General features: G+C 46.8%; 1 protein-coding gene across 1 annotated transcript in view; it reads left to right on the forward strand.

Annotated features, from left to right (window-relative positions):
• Nucleotides 1-1,510: 1,510 nt before the first annotated feature.
• LOC135909001 (sphingomyelin phosphodiesterase 4) overlaps nucleotides 1,511-20,215 on the forward strand; it is a 178,151-nt gene continuing 159,446 nt past the window's right edge. Inside the window, exon 1 of the mRNA XM_065440865.2 lies at nucleotides 1,511-1,625. Within this exon, the coding sequence (XP_065296937.1) occupies nucleotides 1,515-1,625 (111 nt within the window). The 5' untranslated portion in view covers nucleotides 1,511-1,514. The remainder of the gene's footprint in view (nucleotides 1,626-20,215) is intronic.

The raw sequence follows: 20,215 nt of genomic DNA on the forward strand, positions 1-20,215 counted from the left end.
ACACAAGCTATGAGCAACCTTGGTGGTAGAGAAGTGGTTGGGTATGCGTGGTTCGGGATTTGAAACGAAGTTCTTTTTGCCGAAGCGACGTTCCACGCCGCATTTTTTGTGACACGGGGTCCTTAGTGCTCTCGCGTTAATGCGCCTCATTGCCAAGTGTGCGGTTCTATACCAGCTCTAGCCAACACCTGTACTGAAAAGAGCCAACACGCCTCCAACGTCGCTCACTTTATCCACATACTTTTACATGGGTGGGGAGGCCTGGGTGGCCAACCCGGGCAAAACGATCTCTTCCTGAACAACTCTTCTTCCTCATCTACTCAAGGTCAGGGAGTATGACTCTCAAACCTCACCCTAAAGCTTAGACACGGACATTGTTTTTTGAAGGTAAGCGCGTTTAACCGCGAAATGTTTTTAGCTGCCCTTGTTGGTGACCTTCAAGTGACCTTGAGCCAAAGCCGTTATCCGGGCACTCGAACGAGAACATCCGGGCAAGTTGCGAGAACAGAACGAGGTCATCCTGGCAACCATTCAAGACCGAATTACATGCGCTAGTTACTTTCCAAACGAGTTACAATAATACTGCTTCCGAGTTCTTCCAGATGTTACTCAAGCTGTCTCTTCAGAACGCTGAAGTTTTATTTGTCATGCCCAACAACGACGTTCAAAAGGCAGATACAGGGCACTATACATTTGATTGTCATCTTTTGGCGCTGAGGCAGGGTTGCCTCTGCTCTTTACAACGCCAGCTACACATGAGGCGGACACACGCGAATGGCCGTTTGACCGAGATGGTACTTGCAATGAGGTTCTGTGTGTGACTGGAAACTGTTGCGTCCGAATGGACCAGTCCACAATATGGCGTGGTGTGGTGCCTAGTATCAAGATTGTGACTAGTATCACCTCCAACCAATCTGCTTTGCCGGTAGCCATTTTATGCTTACATCTAGTATCGATTAAGAGGGAGTCAGCAATATTTTTTTCTTTCTATCTCTCTCTCTGGCCGAAGGACACGGACAGTGTCGCTTGAGACGTTGCGCCTATGATCACAGACGCCGCCATGCGGTGTTCCGAACTGGTGCTTGAGGAAATGGAGCTCGAAGTATTGCGCCAGTTGGCTCCCGCGTACGGATATAAGGCACTATGGTAAACGGAGCACCCCCCCCCCCCCCCCGTTAACACAGTGTGCCACATAGCGCCACAAATAACTGCCTCGAAAAGCATGCTAAACGCAATCTCTGATAACAACCGTGGTTCGATAATTCATAAATTTTCATTTAACATTTCCCCGCAATTTCAGTTGTCTTTCTTCCTTTAGGCATTTTTTTCATTGCCCTCTGTTGAACTGACCGCTTTGTGGCTAATATCCCTAACGGGTACGTGCCATGCAACAACAAGGAATATTCGAACAATTTCTTGGCCTTTACCGCATAGTGGCTATGAGCCGCATTTTTTTTTTACTAGACAACAACGACAAGGGCTCAACAACAACAGCAACAACAACAACAAAAGGTATGTGCCGATGCGACGACGACAAAAACGAGGATCCTTCGCAGCGTGGTCGGTTCACCGTCGACATGATTGTCTGGCCCAAGGACACGAAAAAGCGACAACCGAAGCGTGTGGTAAGCGATGAGAACAAGAATTCTATCGGCTTATCGCTTACAGATATTGCACGTCATGTTCGGCGTTTGTTTCAAGGTGCACGTATACTTGTAGCAATAAAGAAGAAGGGGCCCAATAATTATAGCGCCTTTGGTATGGCAAAAATATTCGGCAATTTGCGGACCCAGTTTATTTGAGCTCAAATTGCGCAATTTAATGACGAGAACGCAATATTTACTCAAAGTGCTTGCCTTTGAGACAAAAATGTCTCTAAGCAATCAAATGCCCCTTACTGCGATTAGTAATAATCGTTTTACACAACGAAACGTTTTATGAAAGGATTCGCCAAAGCCAATTTCCTTGTTTGAAATTTACATTACCTGCCGTATAGTGGCTTAGTGGCTATGGTGTTGTGCAACTAAGCCCGAGGTCGCGGGATCGAATCCCGGCCGCGGCGGCCAGATTTCAAAGGGGATGAAATGCAAAAACGCCCGTGTACTGTGCACCGGACGCATGTTAAAGAACCCAGCGCGGTCAAAATAAAACTGGAGTCCCTCACTACGGCATGCCTCATCATCAAATCGGGATTTCAGCACGTAAAACACCGAACTTTCATCGACCAATTAGTTAAATTTTTCTTCCAGACTTACAGCCATTCGACACAACGCGCCTATCCTACATGTACAAGGTGTTCCGGGTACACTGGCACATTATATGGACGAGCTGCGCAAAATATGTGTGAACGCACCGCCATTCTCACTTTAGTGCGGTGCACCGCTTAGGTTCGTGCATGGCCGATGCGCGGTACAGGGTGAACCAACGACAGTAAAGCGTTTTGCTTGTGCAAGGGCGTACAGATCACATTTTACGAGTGTGCAGCATGACCTTATATGATGGGCAGCAGGAGAGAGCGAAAACTCCTAGTTGAGAAGGAAATTAAGGGGTTAGCCAGCGTACATTCGTCTACATGCTATATACTCGGCAGGGGATGGGACGGAAAGGAAGGAAGGCCATAAAAAAGAAGGTAACTAAAAGAAAAATAGGTAAATTGGTAACACGATCTTGTAAGCGTGATTCAACTACACTACAATGACACATTATCCATTGGGAGCGCAGGAAACGAAGTCATTAGTGGGCACTCCCAGTGGCGTAGCAACAGGGGGGGGGGGGGGGGGGGGGGGCGAGTGCAAGGGGCCAGTGGGAGTGGGGGGGAGGTGTGATATACGTTTGAAGACACCCCTCTTTCCACCGGCTTGACTGGGCGCAAATGGCAAAGAATGCCCCGGTATCCAGTAGCCCAAGCTCATATACCCGATGCGTTGCGCCGAAGAACTGTCGGCTGCAGCTCTATCAACACCCCACGAAATAATTGCACGAATGTGCGGGCTAAAAAATTCAATTCGCAAAATGGTCGCTAAACTAGTCGCCTTAGCGGAACGTTTAATGTGGGGTGCGCTCGTGCTGTGCGTTCATGCTGGGAGCAGGAGTCGCTAAACATACAGTGAGGCGTTGTAAGGCGTTGGGGCTCTTGGGTCCCTCTTCCGTTCAGAACGCGCAGCGAAGACGAACTTCAAAGACAGCAGCAAGAGGGCGTTCAACCATGCAGCGCGCCCGGCGCTCGCGTTTACGGCGAAGAGTTCGTTCAGGGCGACTGTGCATCAGTGCGGCCGTCGAAAGTCGCGAATGGTATTCTCTGGATCGTCTTCAGACTCGGTACCTGGAGTTCCTGGAATTTATCGCCAAATGGAACTTCTTTGAGTCCCTCCCTAATCTTACTGTTATCTTTCGCTTGTTCCTCACGATCTGCGTGTCAGTTGCATCATGCGAAAGGAACTTTTCCAAGTTAAAGCTGATCAAGACGTCTCTGCGCTCCACCATGAGTGATGAAATGTTGTCAAACTTGGTGATACTGACCATAGAAAAAGAACGCGAATAATATCAACTTTACTACTGAAATTGATGAGTTTGCAGAAGTTTGAGTCCTCAATTCGAAAATTGAGGACTCAAAGTCATATTATTAACTCAAGAAAAACTCCTTAAACAAAATCGTTTTGGGTGCTACAGCCTGCAGTACTTTGGCACTGCGGGTGGCGCCCAGTATGGCAGCAGCGACAGAAATATGAAATAGTGGACCAGTGACGTTGATCCCTCAATCCTCTCTATTGCGAGTGCAGACCAACAGTAGTGCAAGCTTTCGCTCGCGCGGGCTTCATCACGGCCTTTTCTTTTTTTTAGGGTGACGCCAAGAATCGACGCGAAGCGTGCTCTATTCTGTTCCCAATGTTGTGGTGGTACCGCAGCTCGGATAATCACGTTTGTCCGTATAGCAACAAATGAAAACAAGGCTTTATTGATCAGAATGAAGAGAACTCATAATTGTCATAGCATTGGCACCCGCGTCGCAGGGAGGCAGGTGGCGTTTTCCAATATGGTGGGGAGATCAGCGTCACTGACACACAATTTAATTTTCGTTTTCGTTTGGGGCTGCCCACATCCAAAATACTGCGCGCCATAGTACCTACGACAATTTTTGTAAAGTTGTTGTTGGGCAAGATATGAATGCCGGGCTTCAATTTTGCAAATGCAATATTGCTGCTTAAATAGGTAATTAAAACTTCATAAATATATTTATTGTTCCTTGTGACGTAAGCCATATTTTCCACGATGACGCATTTGTATTGGCTGCCAAGCCTTACAGTGTGACGGAAGATGTGCACATGCGCTTATCACAAGTTATCAGTGCAGCACGCTGTGATATTTGGAGCAGGAAAAACAGCGTGTATACCTGCCGCATTCGCGATCTCTTGTAAAGAAAGCGAAGGAGAGGGGGAACCGGGGGACGCGCGCGGTATCCAAGGCGGCTGTAGTGGTGCTGAAACCCGGAAGTGTCGATATCCTCGCCCTCCTCGACTACACGCGAGGGGAGGGGGGGGGGGAGTGACAGAATACCTATTTGCCCCGGGTATCAGACGACCTGGCTACGCCACTGGGCACATCACTGTAGTAGAAAGGAAGCAATGTAGGGCTTCAGGGTGATATTTTTTTTTATGCTCTTGTATATATAACTGGCACCAGTTTTCAAAAAACCTTCAGTTGAAAGACATCGCTTGTGTGCTCCCTACATTTTAGAGCGCAGTTCTTAGGCGCCTATTCCGGCATTGAGCGTCGGCGACCCTCGGCGTCGGCGGCGTCCCTCGGCGTAACCGAGTGAACGAGCACAACGAAGGATAAAAGAGCGAGCGTGGAGCGCAGTTCGGGATGAAAGACTATGATAGCGAAGGGAGGGCGAGGAGGAAAGCGGAGGAGGAAGGTGCAGCGAAACCATGAGGCGGAAAACGGGTGAAGAGGGTATGGCGAAAGCGTGAGAAGGAAAGCGTAGTGCCGCACAAGACGGACTCAGCGGCGACGACCGCTACGAGGTGGCGCCAGAGTAACGCGCCGTCGTCTGTTCACCGATGACGTCATCGATAAGGCATGTGGCAAGCGCGTCCACCGATACCATACATGGAAACAAAGCGCTGCGTGAGCGGAGGTATCTCCAAGGTGGATCCAATTAGGTCGTGAAGCATGGGGCGAAAAGCGGTTCAGTACAAACTGTCACCGACATCAGCAAGGGTGGTTATGAGAACAGCTATCGACTGAAGCGCAACTATGTGAGAAGAGAAGAGACATTGTGAAAAAAATATACGACAGTTACGATACTTCCTAATGCGACATTTGAGCGCAGCTCCGTGCGTGTTTTCATTGCGCGATATATTGTATGGCGTGGTACGTTCCAAACGGAGCGAAGTGGGGGCATCTGCATCGCTAATTGGGAGATCGCAAGAGATAGCGCGTGGGTAACGCGTCAGTGCGATTCACAGCAGCCACCGCAGATAGACCTCCACTCATGCAGCGCTTTGTTTCCATACAGACACGCGCTGCGCTGGCGCCATATTGTATCTATCGTCGACGCACAGCCCGTCTTGCGCGGCACTACGCTTTTCTTCTCATGCTTTCGTTCCACCAACGACGAGAGCGGCCCTTCTTCGTGGGAAAGTTGTGCCACCAGTGTCAGCGGCGACAAAACCCAAGGAAGCGTCACACCGAGCTTTACTCGTAGCCGTTCGTCATCGCCCCTTGCAGGAGCCGTGATCCCAATCACAGACGCTAGTACCGTGGACTGACCTCAGCAGTAGACGCTGCGCACGTGTGCAGTCCTCCCCACCTCAGGGCAACCTTCGCCCTCCCCCCCCTCTCGGAAGCTCAGATGAGATCGCCCAGGCGGCGGTAGCGAGTACTACAATGAGGGAAGGTCATGGTGTCGTGGCCATTTATTTAACTGGATATGTATGAGGATGTGTGGCGAGACATGCGTGCACGACTTGGATAACGTGCTCATGTATGTCTCGTCATTGATGCCGTGTAATTCATGATATTCATTTTATGACACGTATGTCATTCATGTGGTGACATTTATGTCACGTCACTGACGTCGTGACACGTCATTCATGGTACGTGTGCATGCGTGTCATGCCGCACAATGCCTATTCTGATATAGCCAGTTTAAACAACCGTGACGGCATCATGACTTATGAGGATGGATGGACGGATGGATGGATGGATGGATGGATGGATGGATGGATGGATGGATGGATGGATGGATGGATGGATGGATGGATGGATGGATGGATGGATGGACGGACGGACGGACGGACGGACGGATGGATGACAAAGTATTTGCTATTAATTTTCCATGCGTCTCCTGAACAGCGTAATTTGCCGCACGATTGGTAAATGGCGCGAATCGTGCCAGTTCCTAAAACTGGCGACAAACACAGAGCACAAAATTCAATAGCATATACTTGCTGTAGAATGTTCGAGCATATCCGATCAAAGAACTATCTCGAAAAGTCGAACATGTGTATTTCTAACCAGCATGCATTTAGAAGCCGATTGTCCACAATCACCCAGCTTACGGAAACAGTGCATGATTTTGCTCAGACAATTAATGAAACAGGTCAGATAGACGGAAATTTGCGTACACTTATCAACAGCTTTCGGCCACGTTTCTGACTCGGACTTGATTGGTAAACTACTTGATCTTGGAGTTCGTTTAAATATAATTAAGTGGTTTCAATCACATCTTACTAAGAGGACGCAAATATGTGGAAGTGAAGGGAAAGAAATCGAAAATTCTAAATATCATCAGGGGTACCTCAAGGGTCTGTGTTTGGACGGTTCGTTTATTTGCAGGTGATTGCTTCATATGCTCTAAAATTTTTTGTCATGACGACTGATTATAATTAGGACCAGCACAAGAAACAATTGCCCACTAGTGCATGTGATGGAAAATGAACATAGATTACGAATAAACTGTCTTTGCGCGAATAACTAGAAAACCAATAAACGTGTTACTTCTAAATTACAAGCTAGACAGTTATGCAATAAAACAAGCGAGTCACTACAAGTACTTATGCGTTACGATATCAGATGACTTATCTCGAAAAAGAAAACACAACACATTCCTAATTTATATAGCGCCGCAGATGTGAAACTTTGGTCACTAAGACGTAGACTTGCTTACCGAGATATTAAACTTATTGCATATGTGGCATTGGTACGTACTGCGTTGGAATGTGCTAGCATAACAGGGGATCCGTATACGAAGAACGAAGTAAATAAAGATGAAGAAATACAGAGGCGTGCAGCAAGGTCTAATTTGTCCAAATATAGATACATGGATTCAGTGACTAAAATGCGAATTCAACTAATTTTGCCCGAGCATTATTTGCGCCGAAAAGGGGCTCGACTAATATTTATTGATTTAAGGAAACATAATTGTTTCCCTTTTAACACTCAAAGGTATATACAACATTAAAAAAATCACTGATTTCACGATGCGTTAGACCTATAGCCACGAAGACCAATACATGCCCATACCTGCAAAGGTTTGCGCATTTAAGTACTCCCTCTCTCCAAAAACAATTGAAAATTGGAATGCGCTACCACGTAACATTACCACAATTGAGTCTCGAAAACAGTTTGAAAAATCAGTACTGGCATATTATTCTTCTGTGTAGCCGTGGCCAACATTATTAGCTTCTTTCTGCAGTGATGTAGGCAGCACATATAATATGACATGGTTCGAGATGGTTCAATGTGATGTTGACGAAGTTCCTGAGTATGATGTTTAATATTTTGTTTTGTATGGTACAGCTGTTGTTACTTGTAGGGTCCAGAGTCTGTAGCGTAATGCTCATTTAATATATCAGTGGATATTGTGTAAAATTGACATCGCTTGAGCAGACGTGTTGCATTTTCTAATTTGGTTTGCGTAGCGCTCGTGTCCGTAGCGATCTTTGAAGCTTATATTATGATTACTTCACCCTGTATCGGCCTTGGGGTTAACAGTATCTATAAGTAAATAAATAAATTCAACACACCTGAAGTTCAGAAAGAACGCTTCGCGTTAAACACTTTGTGAATTCGGGCCAGGGTTACAGCAGCGACATGTGCACGTCTCTGTAGTGTCATCTCCAGAACGATCGCGTAAGGTGACACATTCACTGTCCCTGCCCCCAAATAAGCAATCCAGATCTCGTGCAGCACGCTAAATCACTCCTGCGATAAGCCGTCGAAACGCCACGCACGTGAGTCACTGATCGCGACAACACGTGTGTCAGCTGCATCCATCACAGATTCCGATAATGACAGGTGTTGTGGCGCCATCTTTCGCGCATGCGACGAACCACAAGAACAGACGCTCCTGGTGAGCGCGCGGATTGAACGGTTGCCGCAATCCAACGCACTTGAGAGCGCCTGGAAAGGCAAAGACTGCACGAAGCGGAGGAATGACGCGCTATTCATGCTTGTACGCACAACGCTCTCTTTCGAAGCGAACATGAGTGGCTTCTTTATTAGAAGTAGCTTTCCGCGTGCATTGACAAAAAAAAAAGAAGGAAATATTAAAGAAAACGGGGATTTCAAAGCGAGATACGTATTAATCTTGCCTCGCTTAGCATTAGATATCCCGCCCTAACCAAAATGTAGCTTAATCTTGGTCTCCTGGAGGAGCTACGATCGACGCTGATGGCAACATGGCGGGGAACGTGGCGGAGGCGACTTCGACGCAGAATATCCGGCACTCCTTCCCCTGTCAAGCGCGCTTCTTTTATTGCTCCAAAGCGTGCAGCAAAGTCACCTGTACGGTATTGACCAGTATCGCTTTTTGTTCTCAAGGACTGACAAAGCCGAACGGTACTAGCTTCGGTAAAATAGCAAGAACTGATGCGCCAGGTGTGACATGACCAGTAGCCGTCGGTGCTACTCTATCGCGTTTCTATGCGAAGCATATTACGAGGGCTCAACCCAGCTCCTCAGGCGCGGCGGTGACCATGAAATCACGTGACACCGTGACGTCACGACAGAGGAGAAGTGGCTTTGGCTCAACTCTTGCAAGACGGGCTGGGTGGGAATCGAACCAGGGTCTCCGGAGTGTGGGACGGAGACGCTACCACTGAGCCACGAGTACAACGCTTCAAAGCGGTACAAAAGCGCCTCTAGTGAATGCGGTGTTGCCTTAGAAACGCGCTGTTTCTAAGGCGTGCGTCTCTTGCTCAGGCGCACATTTCGTTGCCGCGCCGAACGCTGCTTTGCTCGACGCTCACCGCGTCCAATGCGGGGCGCGTAGTCGCTGCCCTGTAGCCCATTGTCTTACACCCCTTGGCGGGTCGACGGGAACGCTGTCGCGTTCCACTCTTGAAGGCGAAGAAGTAATGCATGAGTTGTTTCTTCGTCTAGCCGAACCAAATATAGCCAAGCAACAGCAGTTCACCAGGCTAAACAGTGGTTCAACAACTAAAATAAAGGCTAGTATGCTTCGCATCCTGGGCTTAACCTTACCTAAGCCACAGCCATTTTTTTATTCAAACAATTTAAAGAATATTTTTTCTTTAACTTACCGCCTAACTTGCTGCGGCTAAAAAAAATTTCAACTGCATCGCTGTTTTCCAGGTCTCTGCAAACTTTCACTCGTTGACGGGTAGCGAGAACACTTTGCATCTCCGTACAAGATTGCTTTTTCGGTGGAGAGATACGTGGAGCAAGACTCGTTGCTTAAATTCGGGGGTCAACAAGTCTTGCAGAGAAACGCAATGTTCTATATTGAACACTGAGGAGGGGAAAATGCAGATCTTTAGCGATGTTCGAGCAGCGGCAATACAGCAGCGGTGAGTGCGAAATATTATTTAAGAGCTATTAAAATAAAAACACCGGTCAATCTACAATCATTGATTTCCCGCGCTCTTTAAGAGGAAGGTTTAGCTCCTGTGCTCCTATCTAAATACATGTAAAAGGAGAATTCGTTTTTATCGGCAACCACTGTACCAAATTTGACGACATTTGTTGCATTTAAAAGGCAAACTTAAAATCTAGTGACTGCTGGTCTCGACTTTTGGATTTACGTTGTACATTTTTCATTAAAAATTGGCAAAAATCGCAAATGTTCAAAAAACGAAACTATCAAGTTTACAACTCTGTAACTCAGCAATAAGGAATCATATCACAATTATTTTAATTGCATGTAATAGTACATCTAAAGCGAACAAAATTGTATGTTACACATGAATCCTAAAGAATTTTGTAATAAGGAAATACAGTTTTTGCAAAACCCTTGTATGCAACGTAACAAACTCACGTAAGATGTAAATTGACGTATAGAATTTATTCGCTTTGAATGATCTAATGGATGCCGTTTAAGGAACTGCGATATCTGTTCTTGATGCAGAGCCATTAATTTGTAAACTTCGTGCTTCCATTTCTTTCGAATTTCCACACTTTGGAGCATCTTTTTTCACAAAATTCAAGTCCTAAATAGAAATTGCGCTTCCAGCAGTCACTATAATTTAACTTTCTCTCTCAAATGCAACAAATTTCATCAAAATCGGTCCATGGGTTATCTCAGAAAAACGTTTTTGCGTTTTACATGTATTTAAATAGGCCGCGTCGGAGTTGGCCCCGAGCTAAAGCTTCCTCTTAAGAGACGCTGTAATGGAGAACTCTGGACTAACTTTGATAATTTGTGATTCTATATATGCACCGAATTGTCAGGGCACAATAATTCTTGCATTGATCCACATATTGGGAATGCGGGAGGGCCTGCCACTTCTGGGAATCAAGCCCGCAGCCTCGTGGTCACCGGTAAAACTTATTGTATTCGCTTCAGTTGTTGTTATCGCGACGTTTCGTGTCATTTAAAAAAAGCGCGTCCAACAACAACTCCATAAACATTGCTACTGACACACTTAAGTTATTAGACTCTTAATGACGTTAACGTTTAACGTGTGGTACTGATATTAGTAGATATGTTATCAGACGCCGTCTAATATTTATTTTCGCCATTATTTAGTCATAGCAGAGATGATCTCAAGACTTCATTTTTCTTCGCCAAACACACGACATACGCTCTCAAATGCACTTTGCTTACATGATCGTTTACAGTTAAAATAAATGCTGCACTAGTTAAAATGGTAAACAAGGTTCATTGTGGTGGTGTAAAGTCTAGTACTTCTTTTTTTCCCATGGTAGCAAGCACTGACATGCCACCGTTTTTCGCTAAGGTCGCGCAGATCTCGTAAAATTATAGACATAAAAGTATTTCTTCGTGCAACAAATCGTTCCATTCACGTCGCCTTTAGTTTTAATTTGTCCATGCGTGCCATGAAATACGCGAATGCCATAAAATCGGTAGGTGACTGCAGAGTCTTTACGTTTGCCCTCTAAAACATCTTCCAGTCGTCCTCGTCAATAGTGTTATCTTCCTAGGAAAAGGTGGCAGGGCAACGAAACAGCATCCCAAATAGGTCAATGCAGTTCACTGAGAGACTAGCTGTACTTAAAGCACCGCAGCATACAAGCACAATTGGAAAGCTAACAGCCATGTTGCATCACAGCTCAGAAAGAGTGTAGCATAGCAGGCCGCTATGCTTCTTAGTTACGCGTTACGCCACAATATTATGCTTTGACAGTTCGCAAGAAGGCGAACTCTGCATTTTTGGTGGAAGAACGTACTTAGAAAGACGCTACACCTTTGCTCATTTATTGAAAGTAATAAAGAGAACACTAACCAAAGGCGTCCATGCTTTGCCGGTGCACTTCCCCCCGCTCTCGAATTCGGGTAACTAAGATTAATTCGTATCCGTTGCACCTGTTCTGGCACGGATGCCGCTGCAGACGGGGCCTTCACTGACCACTTGCGCCCTGAATAGCATCTCGGAAGCAGAAAGCGCGCACCACCGCGAGCCCCCTGCACCTAACGACCGAAGGTAACAGACCCAGTGCCTCCGCTATCACAGTTTCCCGTTTCGACGTTATTTTTCGTCGCGCGGATGTGAACGTTCGTTCCGCCTAATTATTTCCTTCTAGCATATCTCCCATCGCTTACAGAACATGGGCGGCTTGTGTGTTTTTTTGGAGGGGGTCCATTCCTGGACAACGAACTTTGTCCAGCACGCCGATATCCGCGCATCCCGAAAAAACCTCGGGCGAGTGTCCGCAATGGCTCGGCGCAGCGGTGATATTGCTCTTCATTCGGCGCTTCTCCTCGTCTGTCCGCGAACAACGCGGAGAGCCGCAGGACGCCATTTCACGAAGCTGTTTCCCCCCCCGTCCCACCCTCGCGCACTCACATGATCTAGCGCTATAGCAGACGACGTTGTCGCCAGCAGACGACGTACACACGGGCGCCGCGGTCCTGCGTGGATCCCGCCATCGATAGCGGCTAGTGGCCGCGACGGCGTGTCGTCTGCGAGGCAGGCAGCTTTTCAATTTGCCCGCCAAATGACGCTTGAAATGAAGACGCCCACAAGCCGCCGTTCTCCTACTAAACCACCCGCCACAACCGAGCGTCCGTAGCGCTCGGAAGGCAGAGAGGAAGCATAAGAGCCCCTCCCTCCGTCTGCAACCACCCGCTTTCCGTGCCGCTAAAGGTCGGTGACAAATCGCACGGCGTAAATATAGCCAAGACGAGCCATGAGCAGATTGTCCCCGGAGGAAGGAAGGAAAGGGGGTGGATGAGGTGGAAGGGAGGTTTGGAGTGTCGCTGCCGCTCCGCGACGTCATGTGTGGAGGCGAGGGATAAAGCAGTCTCGTAGTCGGAGCTCACGCGTATATTTTCTTTATTTATTTTTTTACGCGGAGCGACGACCAACCGGGTTCGCTATATTGCTGCCTAATTGACGCGGAAGAGCGAAGAGAGGAGAGTTGACCGTCGCGAATTTGCATCCTGTGAACGCTGCAGAGCGTGTGCTTAGAGCATCTTGGCTAAATTGGTCTCTCTTCGTCAGTGTAGATAACTTACCGGGAATGTCGCTATATCTAGCATCTTTTAGTCGCCCTATTAACAACATAACCTTCTTTTTCATTTCTTTTTTAATTGTAAGGACGTTTACAGTGATTGTTTGCTGGCCTACAGCAGCCCTGATAGAGCGACAGTTCATCGATGAAATCAACTGCATGCATGCGCAGCTAAATCACGAGATTTTCGGAGAGTGCACACTGCGCTGGCATGGAGGCGGCCATCTTAACATTGGAATTTTCCAATAAAATTATTTAATTATTTGGTGTATATCGCTTCTTGTGGTAACGTAAGGTACCTCAATAGTCAGCAAGTTGGCCTTGGCGAAATTCCTCAAAGTTTTATGCCTCCCCCCCCCCCCCCGTATTATGCCAAGGGGGGTATGGGCCTTCATTTGTCGCTATTTCTAAAGGCATAATGAAGAGCTTATTAGTAGGGGTGTGCGAATATCCGGAATTACGAATACGAATCGAATAACCTTTGCTATTGGATTTGTATTCGATTCGAGAATTCGCTATTTTAGATTGTCGAATATTTGTTCTTGATTGAACAGAAAGAATAAGAGTACTTAATTTGAAACTTGAGCGAGAACGAACGCAAGTGAAGAGTGCCCCTGAATGCATTCTGCTCGATAATCTCCTGTCAGTCAACAAGCATGTCCCGCTTTTGGGTAGCCTGCGAGTCTGTCTTGTCGATTTAGGCAAATCAACTTTATTATCTGTGCAGTGTCATCATAGAGCCATTGCATTAAAACAATGTGCGGTACCGTCGTATCGCACTTAATTACCCTCTTCTATGAACACGGCAGTCCTACGTGCGTCTGGGAACATGCTGTTTACGTGTTTCGTTACTATCTTTGTCGTAGTACATAAGTTGCAGCGTAACTGAAAGCTGTGGTTTATCATTTACAGAATCTTCAGTTGACTAGGCGTCTAGTTGTGCACGGCTTTATATGCGTGAGTAAAATAATGTTAATAAGCCTTTTCTTTACCAGAGGCGCATACGAATTGTTTCGAATACGAATCGAATACAAACATTAAGTGTCGGTTATGGAATGGAATATCGAATAGCGAACACTGCAGCCTATATTAACAGCAGGACCATTTATTTCGATATATTTCGGTACCGTGCCTGTACCGACTATGTAGTGCGATAAAGGCAGCGGAGTATCAAGGCAAAAAAAATGATCAACTTTAGATACAAGATCCCTCATTATCCGCGTGAAAATGCACGAATCGCCTCTCAACAATTTTACGACCTGATTGCAAAGAAGCTTTCCAAGAAAGGATGGCTGCTATGCGAACTGCTTTTCAACAAGGCTAAATAAATGGTTCCCGAAATGAATTTTTAAAACTTCATTGCCATTCCAATCTGTGAAGGGGGATCGCGATGGCCAACGAAGCTGTGTATGTGGGCCCCCCAACGGCGAACTGTCTATATCCGCGCGTCAAAGGCCGTATGCACATGAATGGAGGTGAGGCGCAAGTAGTCGTTCCTCCACGATGCTAAGCCTTTGACGATCATGAGGCACCGGGGGGTTTGCATAGCCATGTGTTGTTGCCGAACGCGGCAGGGCGCCTTTTACTAACGAATCCCGGCACGTAGAACAGACTCTCGCCTCACTCCACTCCGAGGGCACACACTGCTTCACCGTAGCCAAGGCGATTGTGCCTTGGTCGACGTTCCGCAGTGCAGTGATGGTTCTGAGGTCGCTTGAAAACCACAAGCGGTCACACACCGGCTACACAGAACTGATTCCCCACACACTCCCTCTGAAACCTGGCCGTTGCTCCGGTGAAACGTTCCAAATTTGGGGGATCGAGACCACATGGACGGTTGGTATTTCTTTCCGCATGGCGGTCCTGGCGGGCAGCACGCTTACGGAGCCGCCACCACGGGAGAGCGAAAGGAGATACACGAGCGCTTGGAACGCCGACAAAGAGAGGACGGTGCGAACGTAGACACGGCCGACGCTGGTTATAGTGTTGTATTTGTTCTAATCACCTTAATATCTGATGCGGGTTGTACTTGAACCAAAGATATTAAACTTATTTTTACAAGTTGGCGGAGTGCTCAAAGCGAGCTTCACCTCCGTAACTATTACACACAGCGCGCTATAAATAACACGGACGAAGAATAAATAGACAAACACGAGCGCTCGTGTTTCTCTATTCTTCGTCCGTGTTTTTTAGTGCGCCTTATGCGTAAAAGTTATAAAGAAGTACCGACTCGCCCAGCTAGCTATACCTAAAGCCCCTGCCCATGCAGGGGCTTTAGCTATTAGCCCCGAGAAAGAGGAATGGCGCCCTCTCGCGAGTGACGTCACGGCCAGGACGCCGCTCGCTCCGGCTCGCTCGGCTGCCGCGCGCGCTCGTTCCCTTCGTGTATGGGGTATTGGCCTCGAGCTCCACCACTGGAAAAGCTGGCGCCACCGTCGGCGTGACGTGCTAGGAGGGATCACGTGGACATAGCGGCCGCGTCGGCTGCTTCGAGCGCGGCGAAGCGAGCTGAAAACGAGAGTTTAAATTCCCTCGTACGCTGCGGTCCTCATTTAGTGGCGAGATTTTCCCGCTTCGAGTGTCTCCTTTACAACGCTTGAAAGCACTACAATAGGTAGTGGCTGCCTTTGAAGGCGCACAACATGGTACGCTACTGCTCGGTGCCGCAATGCCGGACGCACGCAACGGAGCACAGTGTCAGCCTTATTCACACGTAGCCGCAGGACAAGAAGCTGTGGGAAGCTTGGCTCGCGAAACATAAAACCGGCAAACAGTCATCGGCTACAACTCGGGTATATATGCAGCAAGCACAGACGCGAGGAAGATTTACGGCGCCCGGTCTGCGATGTTCTGAAAACGCGCACTGAGACGCTCGCCCGAGTCCGCTGCCCGACTAATGTCATGACGGTTTGGTCTATGAACTTGTCGATGCTATAGATACTGGCAAGTTCAGTGGAGTGGAAAGGCAGCGGTAAGAAGCACATTTAAAAAAAGCATATGGCATATGGTCATGTTTGTGTTATGAATTAATGCACTGGATTACAAAAAAGGAGCAGCGGGGAATCGCACGCTGAGAACACCGATAAACATACAGTGCGACGCAACTCGAGAAATAGTATTGAAAGGTAAAAGAATTTAGAAGAAAAAAAAGATTGAATCGTCGCGACGTCACATCACAGTCTCCGTAGGCGTCGAAGTCTCTACAATGAAATTATTTTTGAACAGCTGTGATAGCGCCCACGCAACAATGGTTGCTTGTATACTGTCAAGTGCTCATATTCTGCGGCCTAAAGCTCATGGCACGGTGCGAAAACGCGCGCGCGGTGAAAGGGAAACAGTGCGCGGACAAGCATGCAGACGCGCATGCTTGTCCGCGCACTGTTTGTCCGCGCAGTCGGTCGCTTCGAATCTGCGCGATCGCTGCATTGAGGCTTAATTCTATTACGCTCCATTTAGTTATACAAACACTATAAGAACATATTTCAGATAGTTTGCTCTCAGCGTTTACCTACCTTTCACGCAAGAAGCCGGTTCGGGAGACTCCATCGCGGCGACCGCGCGCATTGGCGTTCACTGTACGTATTCGGTAAAGAGATGGCGTCTGTAAACGATTGTGTGCGTTCAGTTTGCCCAAGATTATTATTTAGACAGTAAGAAACTTCTCTCGTTTCTAAAGTACTTACAGAAATGTCCGGGAGAGCTCGCGCGTGCTGTTTTCAGTGAGCGCTGACAGCAAAACCTATGAGGAGCGTGCCACGTGATCCCTCATACTACGCCAGCAAGGCGCTTCGGATAGATGGCGACTCCGTAACTCCTCGCCGCCAATAGGTGGCTCGAGCCGTATGTATTGAAGAATAAGTCGGCTTCTTTCAGCTGCAATACCTTAACCACAGTTTCTTCTTCAAAAGTGTGTGAGTCGAGAAACTTTGCGACTTGGATATCGCAAGCTAAGTAGCGTTAAAGGGGTCAACAAGTTTTTGCAATGCATATATGCGCCGTGTCTATCGGTAAATTTTGTCTAAAAAAAGAATATCTGCAAATTCAACGCGCGAAGTTGTATATGATGCTTCGCTAAACACTTAACATTCCTTTAGTATTTAGCTATGAGAGGTATTGCATTTTACGTGGAAGAAAAATTTGGTAATTGGCGTCAACATTTTATCCGATATTAGAAAGACACTGCCCAGCGAAGCTGTCATCATGATTCCTATTACTCTGGTCTGTTGTTCTATTCAAATATGGCCATTCATTAATGCGTAAAAAAATAGGCGCGCATTTCTTATGGAAATGTTTGCTGCTACTTTCATCCCCCTCTGAAACAGGCCTCCAAAAAACGAATTGCTCATGGCTGCTAACACGACGGCGTGTCATGTAGAGTATTTACATAGTTAATTCACAAACACCATAGTAGCAATCACCTGAGAGAAAAGTTTCGTTGTTTAGATCGACAGCCACTCAATTGGAAGTGATGAAATGTATCATAGTGGCCCTCAGTAGCCTTTGTCGACAATATGGCACACCCCTGATCACGTAACGGTAGCAATCGACTGTCCGTATGGCGAGGCACGCTGTGTTCGCGAAACCCATCAGTTCACCTCAACTTCGAATTAAAACCATAAACCATTTTTTTACAGCGCCAACTGGAATGGCTAAAGTATTCTCGAGCTACTACTACGCAGCTTAGATTGCCTACAAAAGGAAAATTCAAGCACCTTTTGTCTCACCATGTCTCGATCCAGCGTTATTTAATTGTACAAACGGATAACTATTCGCTTCGTCGGTACTTAAAAGAGAACCTTGCAGGCTAATTTAAGTTTGCTCCAATCCAATCGCAAACATTCATAAAGAAAGCACCACAAGCCTTGCATATACTTTCACTTGATTTCTGACCCTCCACAGGGGGAATTTCGATATCTTCAATATGTCGCATACTACTAGTCATTGACGCTTCGACTGCTTTCTGGCTGCAGCTATGCGGTCCAGCAGGCATACTTCACTAAAAAAATTGGGCCGAGCAGCCTGTGTCAGTTTGCCAAACAGATTCGTCATGTATATTCCTCAAGCAACAAGCACCAGTAAATTTCTCAAGTGAGTTTGATTTGATTTGATTTATTAATTTCCATTTACACACACACATGTACAGAGGAGTGGTAAATGGAGGTGGATGAGGGAAAAAAGCCGCACAGACGCGGCTTGAGGTAATCTCACCCTCTTAGGTACAATATGGCTGCATGGGGTAACACATCAAGCGCCATATAAATTACATTTATATAGTGGCCATAAAACATTGCAGTTATACAATATATGAAAGCACAGTGAAATATTTCCACGATAACAATGCAAAACACACTGCGGCATTGAAATAAATAAATGATATACACTTGGTAACATAGACAAAAAAGAGGAACATAACATGCATTATTAATCATTAACAAACGCGCTCTAAAGAGGTGAGTTGAACGTGTAGCACGGAAAAGGGAATATATATTGGTACATTCCTATTTGTACTCTGTAAATAGCTGTAAGCCTTCAAGCCTTCATTAACTTTACTTCAAATTTCCGCCGTTTAAAAAAAATAAACACGTGAAGAACCGCTTAATGTTGACAAGCAGTTAAAGAAGCAAGTAAGGCGTGTAGAATCTAAGCTCCAGTATTAGTTAAGTCACCGTGCTACTGCCGAGCGTTTCTGTGAGGAAATGCAAAAATTCGATATTATACCATGAACTACTCGTCGTGAGCAAACCTGTTTTAGCGGAATAAAATCAACGTAACTGCTGTAGAAGTCATATATAGCCAGCTTTGTGACATACTTGTTGCACCACGGCAGGTATTGTATCATAACTGGATTCCTATAGGCTATGCTTTTGCGATTGTCTATCCGCGTATGAAAAACCCGCAATGGGCTGGTCTGCGTCGCTTCGGCTGGCACTGTAGCGTTGCCTTCGAGAGCTGCATTGTTGTCTAAGAAATTAGCTCTTTGAATAAATGTTCGCAAAGGAAGACCCCATAAAAATATATTTGAGACGACCACCATAAGTATACAAGCAGAGAGAACGAGGGCGAACAAACGAAAACACCGCAGAAAGTGCCCGTACAACGCACGAACTGTAGCAGACGACAGGCGCGAGTCATTGCCTTGACGTCACGCGAGCGGCGCTCACAGCGCCGCTCGTGTTCGTTCTCGGGGCTAATACCGTGCTTCATCTCCGCCGCGGGTCGGCCCGGTATTGCACTATCTCCGGTACCGGCCCACGGATTCCCGTTCACGTGCCGCGATACGGAAGCAAGCTCACCCGGGAAGGCGTGCTCGATGTTGTACTGTCTCCGGGATCAGATCACACATTCCTGTCGCCTATAAAGCGTCGTGTGCGCTATAGCACCCATACGATGGCACGTCACCCGCGTTCACGAAGTGAAGCATCATTGTAATTTTTTTTTCAGCGATAACGGCAAGGCGTGTCAAATACGGTGCTTGCCAAATGAGCGCCAACCTATTTTGGTCATGTAGGGTTTCGCAAAGCGGATAAGGAAGAAACAAGAAGGCAACGAAGAGGCGACAGCTTTTGGCGGTCTTACTGAAGCCCACAAAAGGTATTTATTCTGGGTGACAAGCTGATAATTCAGTACACGCTCCATCTACAAAGCCGCAATGCGCCTACCCTTCGCAAATCCACTCTGAAGCGTTGTGCCAGGGAAGGGTGAAGTCAGTTCGCCCCAATTTGACCTCTGAAATACAGCCGCGCCAGCTGCATACTCCCCTCTCGGCTTGAGTGTCATTTCGGTAATGTGAATGCTGGGCGAAATAGAAAATGAAAGCTCGTTATTTCTGTAGCTAAAGGGTTACCTTTGACTAAGCACTGATGTCACGATCTTCCATAAAACTTGCCAGAACGTTCAGCATTCGTCCTGGAATATTGACACAAAGATCGATCTAGCTGTAGTGTTAGGACGGCTTTTGCCGTCCTAACACGCCGAAATACAGTAAGCGCTTAACGAAACGCGAATGAGAGAACGTAATTGGTTGGCGCGTTTATACTAGTATATATATATATATATATTTGAATTGGACAGCGGTACATATGCCACTGTATTCTTAGGTTAATTGTCACCGACTGCTCTTAAAGAGGAAAGATAGATAGAGAAACTTTAACTATGCCCAAAATCCGGGTCATCCCTTGTACATTGGAGGCTGCATTATGTCCTTTTCTCTCGAAAGAGTCGGGTGGTGGGCCCTGAAAGTGGCGAACTTGGGCCACGAGGACGGATCCCGAAGAGG

Source organism: Dermacentor albipictus, chromosome 2 (genome assembly GCF_038994185.2).
Source record: "Dermacentor albipictus isolate Rhodes 1998 colony chromosome 2, USDA_Dalb.pri_finalv2, whole genome shotgun sequence".
Lineage (NCBI taxonomy): Eukaryota > Metazoa > Arthropoda > Arachnida > Ixodida > Ixodidae > Dermacentor > Dermacentor albipictus.